The 21,905-nt window shown below is 45.8% G+C and overlaps 1 protein-coding gene across 3 annotated transcripts in view; it reads right to left on the minus strand.

The window, feature by feature from the left end:
* The window catches only part of DNAH17 (dynein axonemal heavy chain 17), a 12,633,448-nt gene that overhangs the window by 9,943,507 nt on the left and 2,668,036 nt on the right, over positions 1-21,905 (minus strand). For all 3 annotated transcript variants that reach the window (XM_078653923.1, XM_078653924.1, XM_078653922.1), the window contains exon 18: positions 18,936-19,076. In XM_078653923.1, the coding sequence (XP_078510049.1) occupies positions 18,936-19,076 (141 nt within the window). The remainder of the gene's footprint in view (positions 1-18,935; positions 19,077-21,905) is intronic.

Here is a 21,905-nt window from a genome sequence, read left to right on the forward strand (position 1 = left end):
CACACAGGGGCATTGTGGAAGGTATTCTTGACATTTTATTCTTTGGAGAATTGGGTTTATTAAGTAAACCTGGAAGACCTCTGTCCGGCTGGACATGTCCTTCTGAAAATATAGAAGTGATTTCGTCTATATTTATTTGGTGTGTTGTATCACATAAGCATGGGACTACTGTTGTTTCCATAAAACTGTTCCCCTAGGTCCCTGTTTGACTTGATTGGGGTCCCTTGTTGTTTGAAACTGGGCTAATTGGTACAGCCCTGAAGAGATGGACCGTGTCCCGGGAGCGCTTGATTCGTCGCTGCGCGGCCCCCGAGACCAGGGGAGGGCCACCACCACTGCCGCGTAGGCTACACCGGGCCCAGGGAGCGCAGGAATGTATTACGGGGCAACCGGGACGCCGGCAGCGTCATAGGCCGTGCCCCGGTGAGCCGCGCTGCTATTGGCTGAGGCTGCTGCACCCCCCTAGAGCTGTGCTCTGATTGGCCACGAGGCCCGGGGAAGGAGCTAGAAGATCAGAGCCTGTCCGGGCCTCGGCGCGGGGGCTCCGAGGAGCAGGGAGCCCCCCCTACCTCTCCTGGCCAGCTCAAAGGCGTGTGGATGCCCAGAGGGGGAGTAGAGGAGCCGCTGCAGGCCCGCAGAGCCTGCGCGGGCCCCAGAGAGAGCACAAAGCCACAAGGTAACCCCCTGGGGGAGGGCGGAAACACCGGTGGGGATGGCGGGGCTGCCGAGGAGCCTCACCACATTGGAGTGGCAGCCCCGTGACCGCCCCTCTCCTCCAGGAGACTGGAACTGGGCTGCGAAGGCCCCAGTTAACCTCTTCTGTAGAACTGCTAGAGGCTGGGAACACAATTAAACCCCGGAACTGCCTTCACCAGTCTGAACATTGGTATTAACCCTATGCTGCACGAGATAAGATGTTATGGTTATCCCAATATCCCTGTTACTCGCCTGCATAGGGAATGTTGTGCTTGTTACTGCTATGATACCGAGGTCTAAGAACCGTTTCTCGAATGTTCCTCATGCAGAGGAAATGTTTTGATGTATTACTGATGACATGAAGTGTTCCATTGATGTCCCCCTATCTAGGAAATGTTTGATGATATATTCATGCCCAAAGTGTTGCATTTTGATGGCCAGGCTTATGAGAAATGTTGCCTATGAAGTCCCTGATGTTTCCTTTTGAATGTCAAAAGTGCTATTTTTATTAGATTGATGTTTGAGAGCTGGTTGCTCCATTTGCCTAGTATCTAAGAAGTGATACCTGCCTGAACTAAATGTAGATAAAGAGACTTGGTTTAAACAACAACCTGGGGTGGTGTCATTCTATTGCGTGTGAGTTACTGTCTCAGAACGAGTGTGTACTGCACCATTGCTTTACACATTGCCTTCGGGTGCCTTCCTGCCTCGCGCCAAGCTACCGTGTCGGAATTGGTGACCCCAATTCTAACACTGCCGCAACGTCATCACAGCGACCAAGACGCCACTGACGGACGGGGAGCCGCACAACACCACCTTCCGACGCACAAGGTTACTGCTGACAAAAACTTTCTGGATCCAGTCTGACGCCTGGAGGTAATTCTAAGGTAAGGAATCTATCACTAAGTGTTTGTTTCAGCTTCACATCTTGAACTCCATGCTGGAAACAGGAGTTTTTCCATCTATATGAAAAGAAGCTTCTATACTGACTTTGCTGTAAAAGTCTAACCTGAATCCTAGTGATCCAAATAATTATTGACCAATCTTGTCTGCCTTTTCCAGCTAAGGTAATAGAATGAATCTTCATATAACCAAATTCTTGTCTCACTACCAGTTACGTGACACCACCTAATTTGGATTAGAAGCATTCACAGTACAGAAACTGCATTAATCAAAACAACTAAGGAAATCAGGTCCATAGTTGACCGAGGCGGGAACAAGACGCTAATATTCCTTGATCTGTTGGCAGCCTTTGATAAGGCCAATTAAAAGGTATATCAGGGCTGTTGGGATCAAGGGGTTTGCACTTCAACTGTTAGAATCTTTCTTTTCTGGGAAATCTCAAGTGGTAGCCTTGGATCTTTTTGAGTCCAAACCTTTTTCACTTCCTGTTGCAGGGATTCTGTGAAATCACAGAACTATGCTTGGGATAACAGAACCTTAGTAGGCAGGGACTGAGTTATCCCACCATTTTAGTATCCATGAGTCTGGGACCGAATTGCTATAGTGTCTCGCTTGCCCTCCTACTCACCTACAGAGGAACAAGTGAGTAGACACCCCAGAACACAACACTCCCGACCCTCCCAGGAATCCCAGTGACAGGACATACCCTTTCACTTTCACACTCGTACTTGTCCACAATAAGTTCTGACAAAGACACAAGAAAAGTTTAAAATATTTAGTTTAACTATTGTGCTCTATAATGTAGGATACATGCCACAATAAGTAATAAGTTGCCTAACACAAATACAGTCAGCACAGTAAGTAATCCATAAATCATAAAAGGAGCTGTCATTTTTTAAGACAGGGTAAGCTAACCCCCTCCCCTTCTACAGAGAGTGATTATATATGAAAAAATCTCTGGGTGTTTGCAGCAGACCCCTTATCTTAGCATGCACAGATGCGGTTTCTACATCTCAAGTGTAGTCACAATCTCATCTGTATATTTGCAGGTCTGTGCATACCTATATGACAACGAGTGTGCGCTCCCAAAAACAGCTGCATGTGTGTTTTCTGTCTATGTGCAAGAGCCTGATTAAAACAGAATAATAAGGGGCATTGTTATTTGACCTTGTCTACAGTGTGCAGACTAAATCCCAGGAAAATACATGCGTGTAGTAACATGTGCAAAGCAAAGTAAAGAATGCAACATGCTCATTGTAGGAGAGTAGGGTCTGCTTCCTATGGTCACCCCCACTTTTTGCTCTGATCAATTGGTTTTTCGACTCTAGTGTGGCTGTGGGCCTGCTAATCAGACCCACAGCCCAGCTGTTCTCTCTCTAAATTTATACCATGTACTTTAGGGACATATCCAATTGGGTATTGGGTCACCTTTGTGAGCCCCTGTATAGTGTATCATAGGTACCCAGGTGCATCCAAGGCCTACCAGGGGCTGCAGCATGAATTATGCCACCCCTGGCTGGCCATCCAAACTGACACAACTGGCTGATCAGTCAGCTGGGGCAAGGTCGTGTAATCACCCCTGGCTTCCGTATAGTATCCCTATACCTACCATTATATATAGAAACATATATACCTATAAGTCACTTCTATTTTTCCCTACAGGGTATGGATTTAACAGTGGAACATAGACCTGGAACTTACCATGGCAATGCAGATAGACTCTCCAGATATTTCCACTTAGAACATGAAGACTCAACTGGTCAAGGTTAGTTTAATGTCCCTGCGTTTGGGGGTAGTTGTGTAGGAGAGTAGGGTCTGCTTCCTATGGCCACCCCCACTTTTTGCTCTGATCAACTGGTTTTAAGACTCTAGTGTGGCTGTGGGCCTGCTAATCAGACCCACAGCCCAGCTGTTCTCTCTCTAAATTCATACCATGCACTTTAGGTACATATCCAATTGGGTATCGGGTCACCTTTGTGAGCCCCTTATTAGTGTACCATAGGTACCCAGGGCATAGGTGATTCCAAGGCCTACCATGGGCTGCAGCATGAATGATGCCACCCCTGGCTGGCCATCCAAACTGACACAACTGGCTGATCAGTCAGCTGGGGCAAGGTTGTGTAATCACCCCTTGCTTAGGTATAGTATCCCTATACCTGCCATTATATATAGACACATATATTTCTATAAGTCACTGCTATGGCAGGCCTTAACAATCCTGGAGGCAGAGTGCTTGGTTTTATGTGAGATGGTGCTCTAGCATGAGCTGAGCCTGTCTGCAGCTTTCGGAACCATGTCCTTATAGCTGTTCTATGATATAACCATACCATATACTCTTAAGTGCATTTTAATCCTCGCGGTTAATGCTAACTTTGGTTTGGCTTTATCAAAACATGTCGTGTAAGGTGTCATACGCTTTGGAATACTACCCCCCCCCCCACCAGTTCTGGCGGCGGGGGTAGCATTCTACCCTTCTAGAGGGAGAAGACATGTAGTTGTAGCTTTACCCGGTTAAAGTTAAACAGAGCCTCAGCATCATCAAATGGATGCTGCTGCCACCGACACGAGTCTGACCTCCTGCTGCTGGACGAAACTCCAGCTGGGGAGGCCTGGACAATAGGTTTCCTGCCTTGGGAGGTGCGAGCACCTCCCCAGACAGGCTCTTGTGTACTGGGGCAGGGTGGGTTGAATGAAATGAGGCACTGCCTGGGGCACACAAGGTGCCCCATGCATAGCCCGATTCAAACCAGTTGCTGGGGCACTCCAGCCCCAGCTCTGGCGGGAAACTGGACAAAGGGAAAGGGGTGTAAACACCCCCTTCCCTGGTCCCACCCATAGGAGGGACCTAGCAGGTAATCCAGCCCCTCAAATCAGTATATAGGTAGGAGCTGAGTCTAGAGACTTTAGATTATCCTGAACTGAAACTCTGAAACGAAACTCTGGACCTTCAACATTCTATTGCAACTAGAAGACTGAAGAATCTCCCTTGCGGTCAAGGAGTGACCACCCTGTGCAAACAGGCACCACCAGTAACTTGCCGATTTGCTTCGTTGCCGCTCCCGATGGAACCCTACAACCTAGCGATGCAGTCTCTGGACTTCCAGACTTCTCTGACTCCAACCCACATCCACAGCAAAGCTGAGACCCGTGGCGGACACAAGAGACGTGGGACCGGACATCCTGCAGTACCTGCTTTTTGATAACTGTGCAGCTTCTGAGGCGTCCTCAAAGTTGTACATTGGGGTTTGTGAAGCCCCAACCCCGAGCAGTAAGTGCACCGAAGCTCAGCCCTCCACACTCCAAGAGTGCCGCGTGAAGCCTGTTCCTGCATTTCTCCTCGACGCGTCTTCGCGGTTGTTAGCCCGTTGGCTAGTGGCCCTCCTGAAGAAACCATTTTGAAACAACACCACTTGCCTGATTGCTCTGGGCATGCTCCTGCTTTCCTGTAACGGGGAAGCTCATCAGACCTTGCTGATCTGAACAGAAGCCGATCTTCCCTTTCTGTGTGGGGTGCCTTTGCCAAGGCTTGTTGACTCCAATCCAGAAGCCGACACCGCCAACAGCGAGATCCTTCGTGAAACAGCCCGTATCCAGCTCCTGGTCATCGTCAACACCTCCTGGTCCATGTGGCTGCAGAGACAAGCTTCACACCATCACCTGATTGCCTCGCGACATCGCCTGGTTCCTTCCTGGTCACTGGCTAGTGACCCAGACTCTGTCCCCTCTGCTTTCAGGTTCTTCACTTCTTCGATCCACCCGGACATCTTCCTCCTGGTCGCCTGCAGCATCTTCATGCAGCTCTCCATAGGATTCGACGACGAAACCCGACACGACTTCACACCTATGCACCCGGCTTCCCTGGGTGTGGTAACTCGAGTACTCCGGTGCTCCCGTGGGTAACAACTATCCAAGTGTCCTAGTTTAACTGGGTTTTCCCGTAGTCCATCCGGAAGTGTCCTAAATCAACTACTTTGTGACTTTTACGTTCCCAATGACTTTCATATGTTTAGACACTGCACACGCATCCTGTGGGTCTCCTACTTCCAGTCCTTTGGTTGATCAGTGTAGCCTCAGCGATTCCCTAGGCCCTAGGCCTATTCACCATTCCTGAAGTGGTTCTTATACCACTTCTTTAATATATGTTTTGTGAGGCCCCTAGGGCAGAATTGTATTTGTGCAACTTATAGTATGCTTATTGAGTAACTTGTGCTGTATCTCGAACTCTGACCTCAGAAAGAGTGCAGAGGGGTTGTGTTAGTAATAAATACATATATATTTGATATATACCTTGTGTGGTGTCCTTTCATCTGGTATTCAAGGGGTTATTATTGGTAAAACAATTGGTTTCACATGCTCTCTGAAGTATTAGCCTAAGACTGCTCTGTCCATGCTACCACTAGGATAGCTGGTCTATAAGGTTGACTTTACAACCATCACCATAAGGGTTGTTTGGACTGGTGCAAGGTGCTCACTAGAATAGTGAACATCATATATCAGGCCAACTTCTCACTTTGGTGTGCAGCGGTTCGGATAAGAGCTTGCTGATTGTTTTACCATAATATCTTGAGATATCATTTGAAAGATCACATTAAGGTACCCAGAGATACATATAAATCAAGTCTTAAATACTTAAGTTCTACTGATCTTAGTTGTTGTAGAGCAAAGGGCCTAGCACACCTTGACTACAACTCCTAGGGAGGTTTTAGTAGATAACACTTAGTGTAGGTAGGTGCACACACCACACCTCACTAGATCATGTCTCTGAGAGCAGAACCAAGTGGATCTCTCTCAGTGGAGGTAGATCCTTTAAGGATACCTTCCAGATATGATACCCTAACCTTCCGTGATTTGAGGCACAACTAGGAAGTTAAAACAGGGTTCCAACCCTACCCTCAAGCACCTGATAGAACTCATGGAAGAATATAATGCTAAGAAAGCAGCTAACCCAGGTCCTACAGGAAGTGCAGAAGAGGGTCAGCCCTCAGCAGAGGATTCCTCTGATCTCAATCTAGTTGATGAGAGTGAAGTAGAGGAGAACTCTGAGGAAGATGACAACAGCCAGGTACAAGTGGGAGTACTTAGCCAGGCTAACCTAAGCCTACATGGGACTGGAGAAGGCCTAGTACCTCACAGACCCCCAAGCAGGCTTAACTCTGAGCACAAAAGGAGGAGATCCCTGTCCAGGGAATCTCATCATTCTGGTGTCTCAATAGGGTCAGATGCTATCAGGAGAATGTCTTCCCCTGAGAGAAGAGAACATCAGGCCAGAATGAGAGAAGTCAATCTGAGGATTGAGAGGCAAGAACTTGCCATCGCCAAAGAGAGACTGGCTCTTGCAAGAGAACAGAAGTTAAGTAGGTTAGAACCTACTGGTGGCAGCATTATCCCTAAGGATAAATATAGGTCCTATGATACTAGAAACCTAAGCAAGACTGTCCCACCCTACAAGATAGGTGATGGCATCCACAAATGGATAACTGCTTTGGAGAGGGCTTACAAAGTACAGCAGGTACCCCAAAGTCAGTGGGCAGCAATCTTATGGCTCTCTTTTTCAGAAAAAAGTAGAGACATGCTCCTCAAAGTCAGTGATGAGGATGCTAACAACTACACAGTCCTGAAGAGAGCACTGATTGATGGGTTTGGCCTAACCACTGAACAGTATAGGTTTCTGTTCAGGGATACCCAGAAGACACAGACTCAGGACTGGACTGATTTTGTAGATTGTACCACTAAGGCTCTGGAAAACTGGTTACTGGGCAGTAAAGGTAAGGACTATACAGGATTGTATAATTTGATCATGAGAGAACACATACTTAATAATTGTCAGAACCAGTTGTTGCATCAGCACCTGATTGACTCTGATCTGACCTCTACCCAAGAATTGGGAAAGAAGGCGGACAAATGGATCAGAACCAGGGTGAAGCAGAAAAACCAGAACCAGGGTGGTGATCAGAAGAAGCCAGACCAAAAGGGTGGGGGTCAGAAAGTAAAGGACCAGAAGTCTTCAACAGGTCCCCAAAAAGCTTCTACTGAGGGGGTTTCCAAGAAATCCAGGAAGAAAGAAGGCCAAAGAAAACCCTGGTGCAAAAGTAATACTCACTGGACCAGTGATTGCAACAAAAAGGAGGCAGCTCCAGCCACCATTGCCCCTAAGGCAACTGTTCCCACTAGTACAGCTAATAGTGGTGGTTCTCAACAGAAGGGTGTAGTAGGGTAACCCTGGGAACTGAGATGGACTCTGGCCTAGTCAGAGTGCCAACTCAAGCTGTCCTTGTCTGTGATGTGGACATGGCTATGTCCACTACTGTGAGCCCCAGTAACCTGGGCAAGTACAGACAGACACATTTAATTAATAATAAAATGGCTCAGGCCAACAGGGACACATGTGCCAGTCTCACCATGGTGACGCCTAACTTTGTGGACCCTGGGCAGATCATCCTAGGTGATAATTACCTAGTGACCAATGCAGCAATGTCACTACCACCCATAGTATGGCAATTTTTAATTTCTCCTGGGGAGGGGTAACTGGCCTTAAGAAGGTTGTTGTAAGTTCAGACCTCCCTGTAGAATGTTTGTTGGGCAATGATCTAGAATCTTCAGTCTGGTCTGAAGTGGAGTATAGGACTCATGCAGAGATGCTGGGCATATCAGCACATGTCCTTGCTGTGACCAGGTCAAAGGCCAAAACGTGCCAAACTGAACAGGCACTGGATCCTGAAACTATGGACCAGATGCCTACCAAGAGAAAGAGCAGTAGGGTTAAGGCAGTGCCTTCCCCCTGCCTCAGAATGAAGATCAGCCTTCTGAGGAAGCTGATAGTGAGACCCAAGAAGGAACTGTCCTAGAAGAGCTTGAGCCTGATCAGGTTGAGTTTCTTGGGACAGGGGGACCTTCAAGGGCAGACATGAGCCAGGCACAGTTGGACTGCCCCTCTCTTTAACCCCTCAGACAGCAAGCTGCTGCTGAGGCTGCTGGGAATGCTACAGGTACCCATAGGGTGTGTTGGGATGAAGGGCTCCTTTATTCAGAGGCTAGAGACCCCAAGCCTGGTGCTTCCAGGAGGTTGGTCATACCTTTGACATTTAGGGGCATCCTTCTTACCTTAGCCCATGATATTCCCCTAGCAGGACATCTTAGCCAGAACAAGACTTGGGACAGGCTTGTCCCTCACTTTCACTGGCCACACATGTCAGAAAATACCAAGGAGATTTGTTGCTCCTGTGTCACCTGCCAAGCCAGTGGCAAATCAGGTGGCACCACAAGGGCCCCCCTTATACCAATACCTGTGGCGGGGGTACCCTTTGATAGAGTTGGGATTGACATTGTTGGACCAATGGATCCCCAAACAGCCTCTGGGCACAGATTTATACTGGTGGTAGTGGATCATGTCTCCAGGTATCCAGAAGCTATACCCTTAAGGACCATAACAGCCCCTGTTGTGGCAAGAGCCCTCCTTGGAGTTTTCTCCAGAGTGGGGTTCCCGAAAGAGGTTGTCTCAGACAGAGGTGCAAACTTTATGTCTGGATATTTGACTGCTATGTGGAAAAAGTGTGGTGTAAACTATAAGTTCACCACACCCTACCATCTACAGTGCAATGGTCTAGTTGAAAGATTTAACAAGACCTTAAAGGGCATGATCAAGGGACACCCTGAAAAGAATAGGCAAAGATGGGATATCTTGCTGCCCTGCCTTTTGTTCGCTTATAGAGAGGTCCCACAAAAGGGGGTTGGCTACAGCCCTTTTGAACTTTTGTTTGGGCACCCTGTAAGAGGACCCCTATGTCTTATGAAGGAATGATGGGAGTTACCTCTCACAAAGCCTAAGCATGACATAGTGGACTGTGTACTTGGTCTCCGCTCCAGGATGGTCGAATACATGAAAGAGGCTTCTAAAAACCTTGAGGCTAGCCAGGAACTTAAAAAAGCCTGGCATGACCAAAAGGCTGTGCTGACTGTGTACCAGCCAGGACAGAAAGTATGGGTGTTGGAGCCAGTGGCCCCAGCAGCACTCCAAGACAAATGGTTTGGACCCCACACAATTGTTGAGCAAAAGGGAGAGGTAACCTACCTGGTTGATCTTGGGACTCCCAGAAGCTCCCACAGGGTGCTTCATGTCAACAGACTGAAGGCATATGTTGACAGGGCAGACATGGGCTTGCTCATGGCTACAGATGAGGGACAAGAGGAGGAGAGTGACCCTCTCCCAGACCTGCTTTCTCAGAACCCTGATGATGGTTCAGTTGATGGTGTGGCATTGGCTGGCAGCCTCACTCACCAACAGTAACAGGACTGCAGACAAGTTCTACAGGCCTATAGACATATGTTTTCCCTGACCCCAAGTCAGACAAACTGGTGCACCCACGTGGTGGACACTGGTGACAGTCTGCCTGACAAGAGTAAAATCTACAGGCAACCTAACCATGTCAGGGACTGTATCAGGACAGAGGTCCAAAAGATGTTGGAACTGGGAGTTATTGAGCCCTCAGAAAACCCCTGGGCCAGTCCAGTAGTACTTGTGCCAAAGCCTCACACCCAAGATGGTAAGAGAGAGATGAGGTTTTGTGTTGACTACAGAGGTCTCAATGCTGTCACGAGGACAGATACCCATCCAATACCCAGGGCAGAGGAGCACATTGACAGATTGGCTTCTGCCAAGTTTTTGAGCACATTTGACCTGACTGCAGGCTACTGGCAAATCAAACTAGCTGATGATGCAAAAGCCAAAACAGCATTTCCAACCCCAGGAGGTCATTACCAATGTGTGATGATGCCCTTTGGCTTGACGAATGCACCTGCCACTTTCCAAAGGTTGGTGAACCAAGTCCTCTCAGGTCTGCATGACGTTTGGGCAGCTTATCTAGATGATATTGCTGTCTTCAGCTCCACCTGGGAAGATCACCTGATCAACGTGAAGAAGGTTTTGGAGGCCCTGCAGAAGGCAGGCCTAACTATCAAGGCTACTAAGTGCCAGATAGGGCAGAGTAAGGTTGTGTACCTGGGCCACCTTGTAGGTGGGGGTCAGGTTCAACCACTGGAGAGCAAGATCCAGACCATCAAGGACTGGGATCCTCCAACCACCCAGACACAGGCCAGAGCTTTCTTGGGCCTGTCTGGTTATTACAGAAAGTTTGTTAAGAATTATGGGTCCATTGTGACACCACTTAAAGACTTAACCTCAAAGAAGATGCCAAAGAAAGTTCAGTGGACAGTAAGCTGTCAGGAGGCATTTGATGATCTGAAGCAGGCCATGTGCTCTGCACCTATTCTGAAAAGTCCAGATTACTCCATAGAATTCATTGTCCAAACAGATGCTTCTGAGTTGGGTGTGGGAGCTGTTCTTTAACAACTGAATATAGATGGTCAAGACCAGCCCATTGCTTTTCTTAGCAGAAGGCGGACCCCTAGAGAGAAACGTTGGTCACTGTTATCACCTTTGTCCAAATAGGAACCCTTATTTCTAAGTCAGGACAAGAGGATTACTCTCCTTAATAACCCCTGCTCACCCCTTGGTAGCTTGGCACGAGCAGACAGGCTTATCTCAGAGGCAGTGTGTTAAGCATTTGTGAATATACACAGTAATACAGTGATAGCACTACAGATGGACACAACACAGGTTTTATAAAAATACGTATTCTTTATATAGACTTAAACACAAGACCACAAACGACAAAAATCCACAATTCTATACTAAAGGTTACTCAAAGGATGATAAAAGTCTCAGTTCAAGTTGTTGGTAGATGCGACAAAGTTCTCAACAAAGTTCTGGGATGCGGCACGCAAAGTAAACAAAAAGGCTCGCAGAAGGGGAGATGGGTCGGTTCCGTGACCCGGGTGAACAGTTGCGTCCTTCCTCAATGCTTGCGCAGAGTAGGGTACTCGTCGTGAGCCATACCGGTGCGGAGGTGATGCGTAGATTCTCGACCTGTTGCAGTGCGATGATGCGATGCCGATGAGATGATCCAGTTGCGATGCGAGAAGATGGCGCCCTTGATGCGGCGATGCTATGACGATACGATGACGCCCTGGCAGCCTTGCGATGACTCTGTACTTTGGAGCCGCGACAGGCCCTGCGATGGAGGTGATGCGATGATAGCTCTCTCGATGCGTTGCGCTTCTCCAGCGATGCGACAGCAGACAGCTTCGATGAACACACGCTTCCAGGGAGATGCGACAAACTCTCGCTTCTCCGGCGTTGCGATGATTTCAGCTGCGGCGGCAACACGCTTCTTCTCGATGCGTCGCACTTCCAGCTCCCAGCGGCACGCAAGTAACTGGAGTCAGAATTCCCAGCAAGGAAAATCAGGTGGGAGCTGGGGGTGAAGTCTTTTGGCCCTGAGACTTCAGCAGGAGGCAAGCACAGTTCAAGCCCTTGGAGAATATTCTGTAGATGAAAGTCCTTACAAAGTTCCTTCTCCTTTCCCTTGGCAATGAAGTAACCACTGCAGGCCAACCCAGCAAACAGCACACTGGCAGAGAGGCAGTCCAAACTCCTGCAGCTTCCTTGGTTCTTCTCCTTGGCAGAAAGGTTTCTTGTTCCAGAAGTGATCTAAAGTCTGTGGGAGTGGGTCCCAATATTTATACCCCAAAATCCTTTTTTTCTCTGAAGGCAGAGAGGCCTCTGCCTAGTTCAAACCAGTTCGGAGCACTGTGTTTACATAACTCTTCTCTTCCTTTCACTGTGCAGGGCAGAAACATCAGACGCCCCACAGGAGGTGAAGCCAGCACAGGGGAGGGAAGATGCAGCTCTGGAGCACTCTGTTGACAGGATTCCCCTTCTCCTTTCACTGTGCAGGGCAGAGACATCAGACAAGCCACAGGGAGTGGAGCCAGCATTTTGGAGGGAAGGCCCAGCCCTATTCAGGTCCCAGGTGCACTCTCCCCCTCCCATCTGGAGGTAAATCTCCCTATTCACCACTGGGCTGTCCCAGACTGTCTCCTGGAATTTCTCCAGCCCTGTCACACACAAACCCAGACAAGGAATACACAAGTCAGCAGAGGCGGGCTCAAATGGTTAGGCAAGCAAATACCTACTTTCTAAAAGTGGTATTTGCAAACACAGAATATTAAAATAAACTTTACTAAAATATGTATTTTATTATTCTGAGTTCAGGCATACTAAACTCGAATTTCTACCATGTTCCCTGAGTCCGTTAGGATTGTAGGGATGTACAATCTTCACTGCCCATTCTAGTGTATGAGAACAGGTAGCCTTCAATAGTGAAAAACGAAAATGGCTGTAATGCAGTACTAGAACATGCTACACACATCAGAGCATGTCCTACCTTATCCTTACAATGCACCCTGCCCTTGGGCCTACCATAGGGGTGTCTAATATGAAGCAAAGGAAAGGTTTAGAGACTGGCAAGTGGGTGCACTTGACCAAGTCTACATGGTAGTCACAGACTACACACAGGCCTTGCAATGGCAGGCCTGAGACACACTTTACAAGCTGCTTCTGTGGGTGACACAACCAGTGCTGCAAGCCCACCAGCAGCATTTGCTCTACAAGCCCTGGGCACACATGATGCACTGTACTAGGGGCTGACAGTAGATCAAATAAGCCAATCATGGAATCCAATCATTATATCAATTTAGGTTTAAATCTTTTTATTATTGGAAGACAGTGCAATATAGTACAATAAGCAGTGTGGTTACACCAGGTACGAATAGTAATTCTCAGCGGAGGCATGATGTTCAAGGCAATACTGGCAATAACAGCAATGTCCAACTTGTCAGGGATGAAAATGAACGGAACCAAGAAAATAATAGAACTAGAAAAAACCAGGAAAACCTTCCCCCCGCCCTTAGCCCAACACGCCCTTCCAAACCCTCCTCCGTCCCCCCTCCCCCCACTCAGTCCAGAGCTCCCAGCAGTCTCCCTACGGCTCAGTCGTTCAACTTCTGAGTGTCTCATGCCTCGAGTGCCTAAGGATCCGTAGCTATGGGTGCCGTCAGGCGCAACAAGCAGAGATATTTATGACAAGTTATCTCCGTGAATTCAGTCAGAAGTAGGGCTCTAAAGGGCTGCCAGAGTTCCTCAAATTGGTCCCCCTTCCCTGCTGCGGTGAGTGACAGCTTCTCCATACCCAACACATGCCACATCCGATGAAGCCAGCCTGTGGTGGTAGGGACGGTGGTGGTACGCCAGTGTGCAAGGATGTTCTGCAGAGCAGACCCAAGGGCTATGGCCATTTGACGGCCCCTACGAGAGCGCAGTGGGTAAGTTAGTGCATTGGGGAGGCCCAGCAGTATATAAGCGGGAAAACGGGGTATTTCTGTCGGGAAGTGTGTGTCAACTTCATCTAAGATGTGTGTCCAGTATGAGTGGATGAGCGGGCAATCCCACAAAATGTGTACCAAAGTTCCGGTGTGCCCACAACCCCTCCAGCAGAGCTTATCTTTTGAAGGATCCATTTCAGATAGCCTCTCAGGGGTGTAGTACCAGTACAGAGATACTTTTGTGAGTGTCTCGGTGAGTCCCATGTGGTACGCTGAGTACCTAGCCCTATATGCAATGTTCCCCCATTCCTTATGACTCAGGGATCTACCCAGTTCTCTTTCCCATCGTACCCTGCCCGGATTGTAGATGTGTGTGGTTGGCGTCTGGATCAATTTATAAAGGTCTGAGATGAGCTTGGAGTTGGAGGTGCGTGAGAAAAGCCATTTCTCATACGGAGTGAATTTCCTATCAGCCGATTCTCGTACTTGCGGCTGCAACGCCCAGTGATGCACCTGCAAATATCTCATACGCTCTGTTTCGGGGAGGTTATATTCTTGCTTAATGAGCTGGAAAGGAAGCACCCCATCCGAGCTGTATATATGATACAGGAAGCGGCAACCTGCTGGCCTCCAGTGTGCGAAGACCCCTTTAGCCATTCCGGGGGTAAAGTCAGGGTTGTCCACCAGGGGTGTGAGTGGAGAGGGGAATGTAGTCAAGCCGTGAAGCGTGTTAGTCGCATCCCTGACTTCTAGGGGAACACGGGTTATAGAGGACGCATAGAGGTTGGCAGGTCTATAAACTCGAGGTAAAAACGGTATCTCCTGCAACGGGCGCCCCGCCACCGCCTGGTCCTGAAAGAGCCAGTGCTTGTCGGACTCCCACCTGCTCCATTCCACCAAATAGCGCAATTGTGCCGCTTGGTAGTCTTTATGCAGGTCAGGAATGCCCAAACCTCCCTCCTCAGGAGCCAACGTGGCGAGTGTTCTCTTCAATCGGGGCTTCCGACACTGCCAAATAAATTTGGCTAGGTCCGATTGGGTTTGTCTTATCCAGCCTACTGGAGGCTGAAGTGGTAGGGCACGAAAGAGATATAAGATTTGCGGCAGGACGGCCATCTTAACTGGCGCAATGCAACCTAGCCAGGATAAGGGAAGATGTCTCCACCAATCTAACTCTCCTCGGATGCGAGCGCGCAGAGAAGTGTAGTTGGCCGTGACCATTCTGGTCAGGGTCGGGGCGAGCTGAATTCCCAGGTATGGAACAGTATCTGTAGCCCATTGAACGGGTAGAAGGGACTGCAGATAAGCTTGTGTTGAGGCTGCAAGAGACAGGTCTAATGCTATAGATTTGTCCGTATTCATCTTGAATCCGGACACCGTAGCAAACGCCTCAAGCTCAGCAACACACGCCGGCAGCGCCGTCCGCGGATGGTCCAAGGTAAGTAGGACATCATCCGTGTAGAGGCTGATGGTATGAAGATCGCCGCCGAATTTGATGCCAAGAGCATCCTGACGTTGTCGGATTCGATAAGCGAGGTGTTCCATGTAGAGGGCGAAGAGGAGTGGTGACAGTGGGCATCCCTGTCTCGTCCCTCTCTCGATAGGGAACGCGGTCGATGTGTAGCCATTGACTCTCACTACTGCGGAGGGCACGTTGTAGAAGTTGAAGATTAGGGTCCGAAATTTCTCCCCAATCCCGAACTTGGCTAGTACCATTTCCAGGTAGGGCCAGTGAACACGGTCGAACGCCTTCTCAGCGTCGATCGCCAGTATCATGTATTCCCCAGGTATTCGGGAAGCTTTTTCAATCAGGTGGGTTACTCTCTTAGTGTTGTCAACTGTCTGGCGGTCAGGGACAAAGCCCGCTTGATCGGGGTCTACTAAGCCTGGCAGATGGGCGGCCAGACGCGTGGCGAGGATGCTGGTGTATAGTTTGAGGTCAACATTAAGGAGGGAAATTGGTCGATATGCCCCGCATTTAGTTCCGTCCTTTCCTGGCTTTGGAATAACCGGGACAGAGGCACGCAGGAGATCCGGTGGGATGGCTCCTGGGTCCGCGAACAAATTAAATAGGGGAGTGAGCAATGGCGCTAGGGTGGTGCAGAAAGTCTTGTAAAAGGAGGAGGTATAGCCGTCCGGACCAGGTGCCTTCCCCACCTTAAGACGAGCAATTGCAGCGACCACCTCCTCGATGCGGATGTCTCTCTCAAGCCATTCCAACTGTTCCGGTGCCAGAGATGGGAGTGTGACCGAGTCCAGATATCTGGTTGCGGCAGCGACATTCGGAGGCATGCCCTCGTAAAGATCAGCATAAAAGTCTCGGAACGTCTCTGCTATTTGCGCATCCTCTAATACAATAGATCCATCAGTGTGTGTGATTTCTTTCACCCTCTGACGTTGTTGGGTTATTCTGAGACGATTGGCTAGTAACCGCCCACACCGATCCCCACGGTGTAATAGGCGTGTTTCAGCCTCAGTGCCGCATATTCTGCCCGGTCAGTATCGAGAGCTGCAAGATGACCACGCGCCACCTTGAGCTGTTTCCAGACTCTTGGGGCCCCCGTCCGCTGGTGCATGCGTTCGAGTTCCTGCACTTTTAGAGTGAGCTCCACTCTTTTTTCTGTTCGCATTCAGTTGTCGGCCGAGGAAATTGCAATAAATACTCCCCGAAGGACAGCTTTCAATGCGGCCCATTGGGTTGCTAGCGTGGTGTCCGTGTGTGACAGCTTGCTGGGAGCTGATTGGGAGCTATTTGAACGGTAAACAGACATAATATCGATTCCAAAATATCGTTTGGACAAAATATCGAGTAAAAAATATAGAGTAGCCAAAATATCGACCAGACATAATATAGACTACAAAAATATCGACTAATATCGATAATAATAGCCAAAATATTGAATCAAAAATATAGACTAGACATAATATCGACTAGATAGAAAATAAGGTAAGTTTTTAATATTTTTTAATAATTGTGTAATATAAATCTGTAGCGGGTTGTGGGTTTATAGGGGAATAGGGTGGGAAGTAATTTAATTATAATTAATTAAATATGTAAATTTAATAATTGGTAGTAATATTTAATTAATTGTTAATTAAAAAATATGTGTTAATCAATTAAAATTTAATTGGTAATTAATTTAATTTAATTGATTAATTGCTAATTATGTTAAATTAAATTATTTATTTCCTGTAGCGGGTTGTGGGTTTATAGGGGAATAGAGTGGGAAGTAATTTAATAATAATTAATGAAATATATAACATTTATTCAATTGTATTTAATATAAAATAATTGTAAATTAAATTTTAATTATCAAATAAATAATTGTTAATTAGTTATAAATTAGTATTAATAGGTAAGTAATTGAAATATTTATAGTTAATTAGTAATTTTAATATATTAATTATTATGTTATATTAAATAGTTAATCATTTAAAAAAAATTATATTGATATTATTTTGTAATGTATTTATTAATATATGAAGTATTTACTTTCTCTAATGTTGCACCCACTGGAGTGGGAATAGTAATTTTAACCCTTACGCTATCCAACGCTTTCCCTACTGTTGCGGGAAACATCCTTTACAACGCAACTTTTACAACGCACTACCATTACAACGAAACTTTTACAACGCAAAAACTATTACAATGTATGTTTTTACAACGCAGATACCTTTACAACGCATACTATTACAACGTAAGTATATATTAATTTTTTTAATGTAAATGTTTGTAATTTTTGGGTAAAGGGGTATTTTTAGGGTTCAGGGTCAGTTTTTAGTTTTTGGGTAAAGGGGTATTTTTAGGGTTCAGGGTCAGTTTCTGGTTTTTGGGTAAAGGGGTATTTTTAGGGTTCAGGGTCAGTTTTTAGTTTTTGGGTAAAGTGGTATTTTTAGGGTTCAGGGTCAGTTTTTAGTTTTTGGGTAAAGGGGTATTTTTAGGGTTCAGGGTCAGTTTGGGTTTTTTGGGTAAAGGGGTATTTTTAGGGTTCAGGGTCAGTTTTTAGTTTTTGGGTAAAGTGGTATTTTTAGGGTTCAGGGTCAGTTTTTAGTTTTTGGGTAAAGGGGTATTTTTAGGGTTCAGGGTCAGTTTTGGGTTTTTGGGTAAAGGTTTTTTTTTAGGGTTCAGGGTCAGTTTGGGGTTTTTGGGGTACAGGGGTACAGTGTAAAAATAAAGTAAAATTATATTTACATTAAATTAATTTAATGAAATTAAATTAAATTAAAATATATTAAATTAATTTTAAATAATTTAAATTAAAAAAAATATTATATACTTACCAATACTTACGTTGTAATGGTTTGCGTTGTAAAGGTATCTGCGTTGTAAAAACATGCGTTGTAATAGTTTTTGCGTTGTAAAAATTTCGTTGTAATGGTAGTGCGTTGTAAAAGTTGCGTTGTAACGTCATATATCCACTGTTGCACTCTTTGGAGTGGGAATAGTAATTTTTACACTTTACTTATTGTACGTTAATAATATTGGCTATTATTTAATTATATTTTGTTACTATATTTTATTAAATATGAATAAATTTTTTTTTTCAACTTTCATTAATTATTTAATTATTATAAGTTAATTTATGTAATTTTAAGTATATTTTAGTAATTAATTATTTATATTAATTTAATTTAACATTGTTTTTAGTAAAGTCGATATTTTTTACAACTATATTTTTGTAAACGATATTTTTAACTCGATATTTTTGTACTTACCTGTTTGTAGATAGAAACTCGATATTTGTCTCTCGATATTTTGTCAACGATATTTTTGTTGGTCGATATTCTGTCCCTCGATATTATTTCAGTGATCCATTTGAACCTATCGCAGGTTCAAGGGAGAATTCCTTACATTATCACTGCTGACTATTGCTTCCTGTGACCTCTTTCCTAGATGAGGATGATCAATAACCTATAACTAGAGTCATCGGTGGGAATTCTATCAATAATAATGTGTATGCTAGTACACTTAGAGCTAGAAATTTTTTTATTCATCATGGGGTGCGGCAAACTCTATGTTAGTACTTGAGAAAATGATGTTCATAGGAATTGCACTTAATCTGTGACATGTCAAAGAATGTTCGCTAACAAGGAAAACATGGAAAATAAAGACAAACCGGTCCCATGTTGCTAAGAAGAAACTGGATAGAGTTCTGGACAACTTTGAAGAATCCATCCAGGACCATCTTATCCACATACTCCACGTAAGCTTTCCATGTGGGAGCTGTCTCATCAGCCTTAAATAATGTAGCATTTTCCTGCAAATAATCAAGGAAATAAGAAATCTTTGTTCAACAACTTTACAATACATCATAGCATACATTTAGCCACATTGTGCTAGCATTCTTTTCACTAAGTGTTCGAGTTAGAGGTTGGTATAACTAAAACTGTGGGTAACTACAAACTACAATTAGAAAATGCAGCACACTTAGAGGAAAAAACGAGGAGAAATAAACATATTTCTCCTTGTTACACCTTACCATGGAACTGGCAAGGAAACGCATCCCAATGCCCTAGGAACGCCTCCCGTGCACAGAGTAAGGTAACCCACCGATTTGCACTGCAATGATTATTAGTCCATAATTTTGAAAGTGGCTTTGCGGGCTTTATAAATATGACTGAGAGGTTTGCGTCATGCACGGAGCAAGGGAGTCTGAGTTGGCACTAGGCTGCCAAAATGTCACCATCACAGGGGGAAAGGAAAGGAATGATGCAGGGCAATGCAGCAAAATAACTAGCTGGGCTGCCCTGTGCCACAAGTCCAGTAAATATGCTCCTTAAGTACACACCTTTAGCATTTGACTCTCAAAATAGTGATACAGAGCAGTCCAAGTCTTACTCAGGGAGGTAATGAGGGTCAGACATGCCTAGCACTAGGATTACTATTCAGCCAGTCATTTACTGGTAAAAGACAATGTTCATGAATTCACACACGGATAAGTACAACAACTCAAATGAAATCCTGATATATGAAATGAAAATCAGATCCCTTTGGTCGCTTCTAAACTAGAGAACTGTGCCAATGAAATCTCTCTCTCAACTTCATCTAAAATAAAAAGTCCACTTCTCTTTATGTTTCTACACACAAAGGGAAGGCCCAAAGTTTAACTATGGGGCTTGCTTGCTTTACTCTGAATAGTGGCTTTGTAAAAGCTAATTATGCATGTGCACAGTTTCAGATGTGATCACATGGTCAAATACAGGTGCAAATAGAATAGCTTTCTCTGTATGTTGCATTGCTTTTAATGCTTGCACACCATACTAAATCCTGTAAGAAGTGTTCTTGGCTCCTGCCCAACCTGTTAAGTATACCCCTGCCAGTGGATGCTGCTGTTGATAGAGAAGTGGTGAGCACCGCTTTGGAGAAAAAAACAAAAAGAATAAGAATACTTACCTGCCAACTGCCACCTCAGTGCTCTTGTTCTCCTGTCAACTCTAGGCAGTCCATGGGCGAGTGCACAGGCTCCGAGACTCCCCTATGCCAATCCAGATGCTGCTCTTATGCTGGTAATACTATTACCCAGCATGAGAGAAGTATTGGAATTGGTCTAAGCGGGCTGGTCTGGTGCTTAACCAGGACCTGGATGTTTGTGACCTAAGACAGCCGGCCAAAACCACATGCCAACTTACAGTACACCACTACCCATCAGGATGTGCCCACCCTACCCAGATTCGACTTTTCGTGATGAAAATGAAATAATAACATTATTTTATTTTATTTTTCATGTTTGCACTGCTGAGTGAGCAGTGGGAGATGTTCCTAAAAGAGGAGCCATCCGCTGCCTCCTGCTCCAGACACAACCACCCAAAATGGGGCTAGAGAGCCGACCCACTATAGGGCACTGATCTCCGAGCACACAAAAAGGGAATCACGGGGCACAAGGGTGCAGTCACAGGAATGTATATCAAAATTAAAATTGGGCCCATTGATCGCACGCCAGGATATCTGGCAGAGCGGTGTTACTCTTAAAACAGTACTATCACTTTGAAACTGTTGACAGTGGACAAGACTTTTCAGCACTGAGTTTAACTTTGAAGCTAACAAACGTGATCAATTTTTTCATTTGCCCACAGGGGGCCCACAACTCGAGATACAGGTGGGAGGAACAGCTAACTATGCAACTGCTGTATAGGATTGTATTTATATTTGTAAGAAAATAATGCTTAGTTTAAACATTTCTTCAGTTATCATAACTAGGCCATAGTCAGCTTACATTAACAGATATTCGTATTTGAACAATAATATTGCACTCCTATTTTATGGGACCAAACCTTTCTCTCTCTGTGTATTTCAATTTCAGGAAGCTCATAAAAAATGACGCCTTAACTGTGGTGTCTTTACAACGGTAAAATGTAATATTTGTGTTCTCTTGAGGAAGTAATGCTGGTGATGTTCCTTTCTTTTGGAACTTTTCAAGGTTGCCCGTATAATCATTCATTAGCTGAAGAACAATTTACTTACCTTTGGTGATGCCTTATCCAGCTGTATATTCCTTACCTTAGAATTATCCTCAGGCTTCAGACTGGATCCGATACTTATTTCGTGACCAGTATCCCTGCGCATCATTAAGCGGCATTGATCAGCTCCATGTGGCATCGTCCACATTGGAAACGACGTGCATGGTGCCTATATAGGTGCCACCTCAGCACGCTGATGTTGATTTCCTTTTGAGGCTTTCCATGCCAGGAGCACAGAGCCACAAAGAACATTAACCACAGTGGTGTTGAACTAAGGCCCTGAAGAGGAAATAGCCCTGTACCTATAAATCCGATCAGAGAGCAGAGAGGATGGGTGGGTCGATGAGGAATCTGTAGCTAGATAGAGTCTCTACCGGATGAAGCATTACCAAAGGTAAGTAACTTGTTCATCTGATAAAGACTACTAGCCACAGATTCATTATCTTAGAATGTATTCCCAAGCAATACCTCTCCAGAGGTGGGTCTGCAAACTTGATTTAGACTAGGAAGTCCTACAGAACTGAACCGGCAAAGTGCCCATCCTGACTCACCGTACAGGCAGGAGTGCTTAGTGAACGTGTGCAGTGAGGCCCATGCTGCTGCCCGACAGATATCCAGGACCGGAACTC

This window comes from Lissotriton helveticus, chromosome 7, assembly GCF_964261635.1.
Source record: "Lissotriton helveticus chromosome 7, aLisHel1.1, whole genome shotgun sequence".
NCBI classification, from domain to species: Eukaryota; Metazoa; Chordata; class Amphibia; order Caudata; family Salamandridae; genus Lissotriton; species Lissotriton helveticus.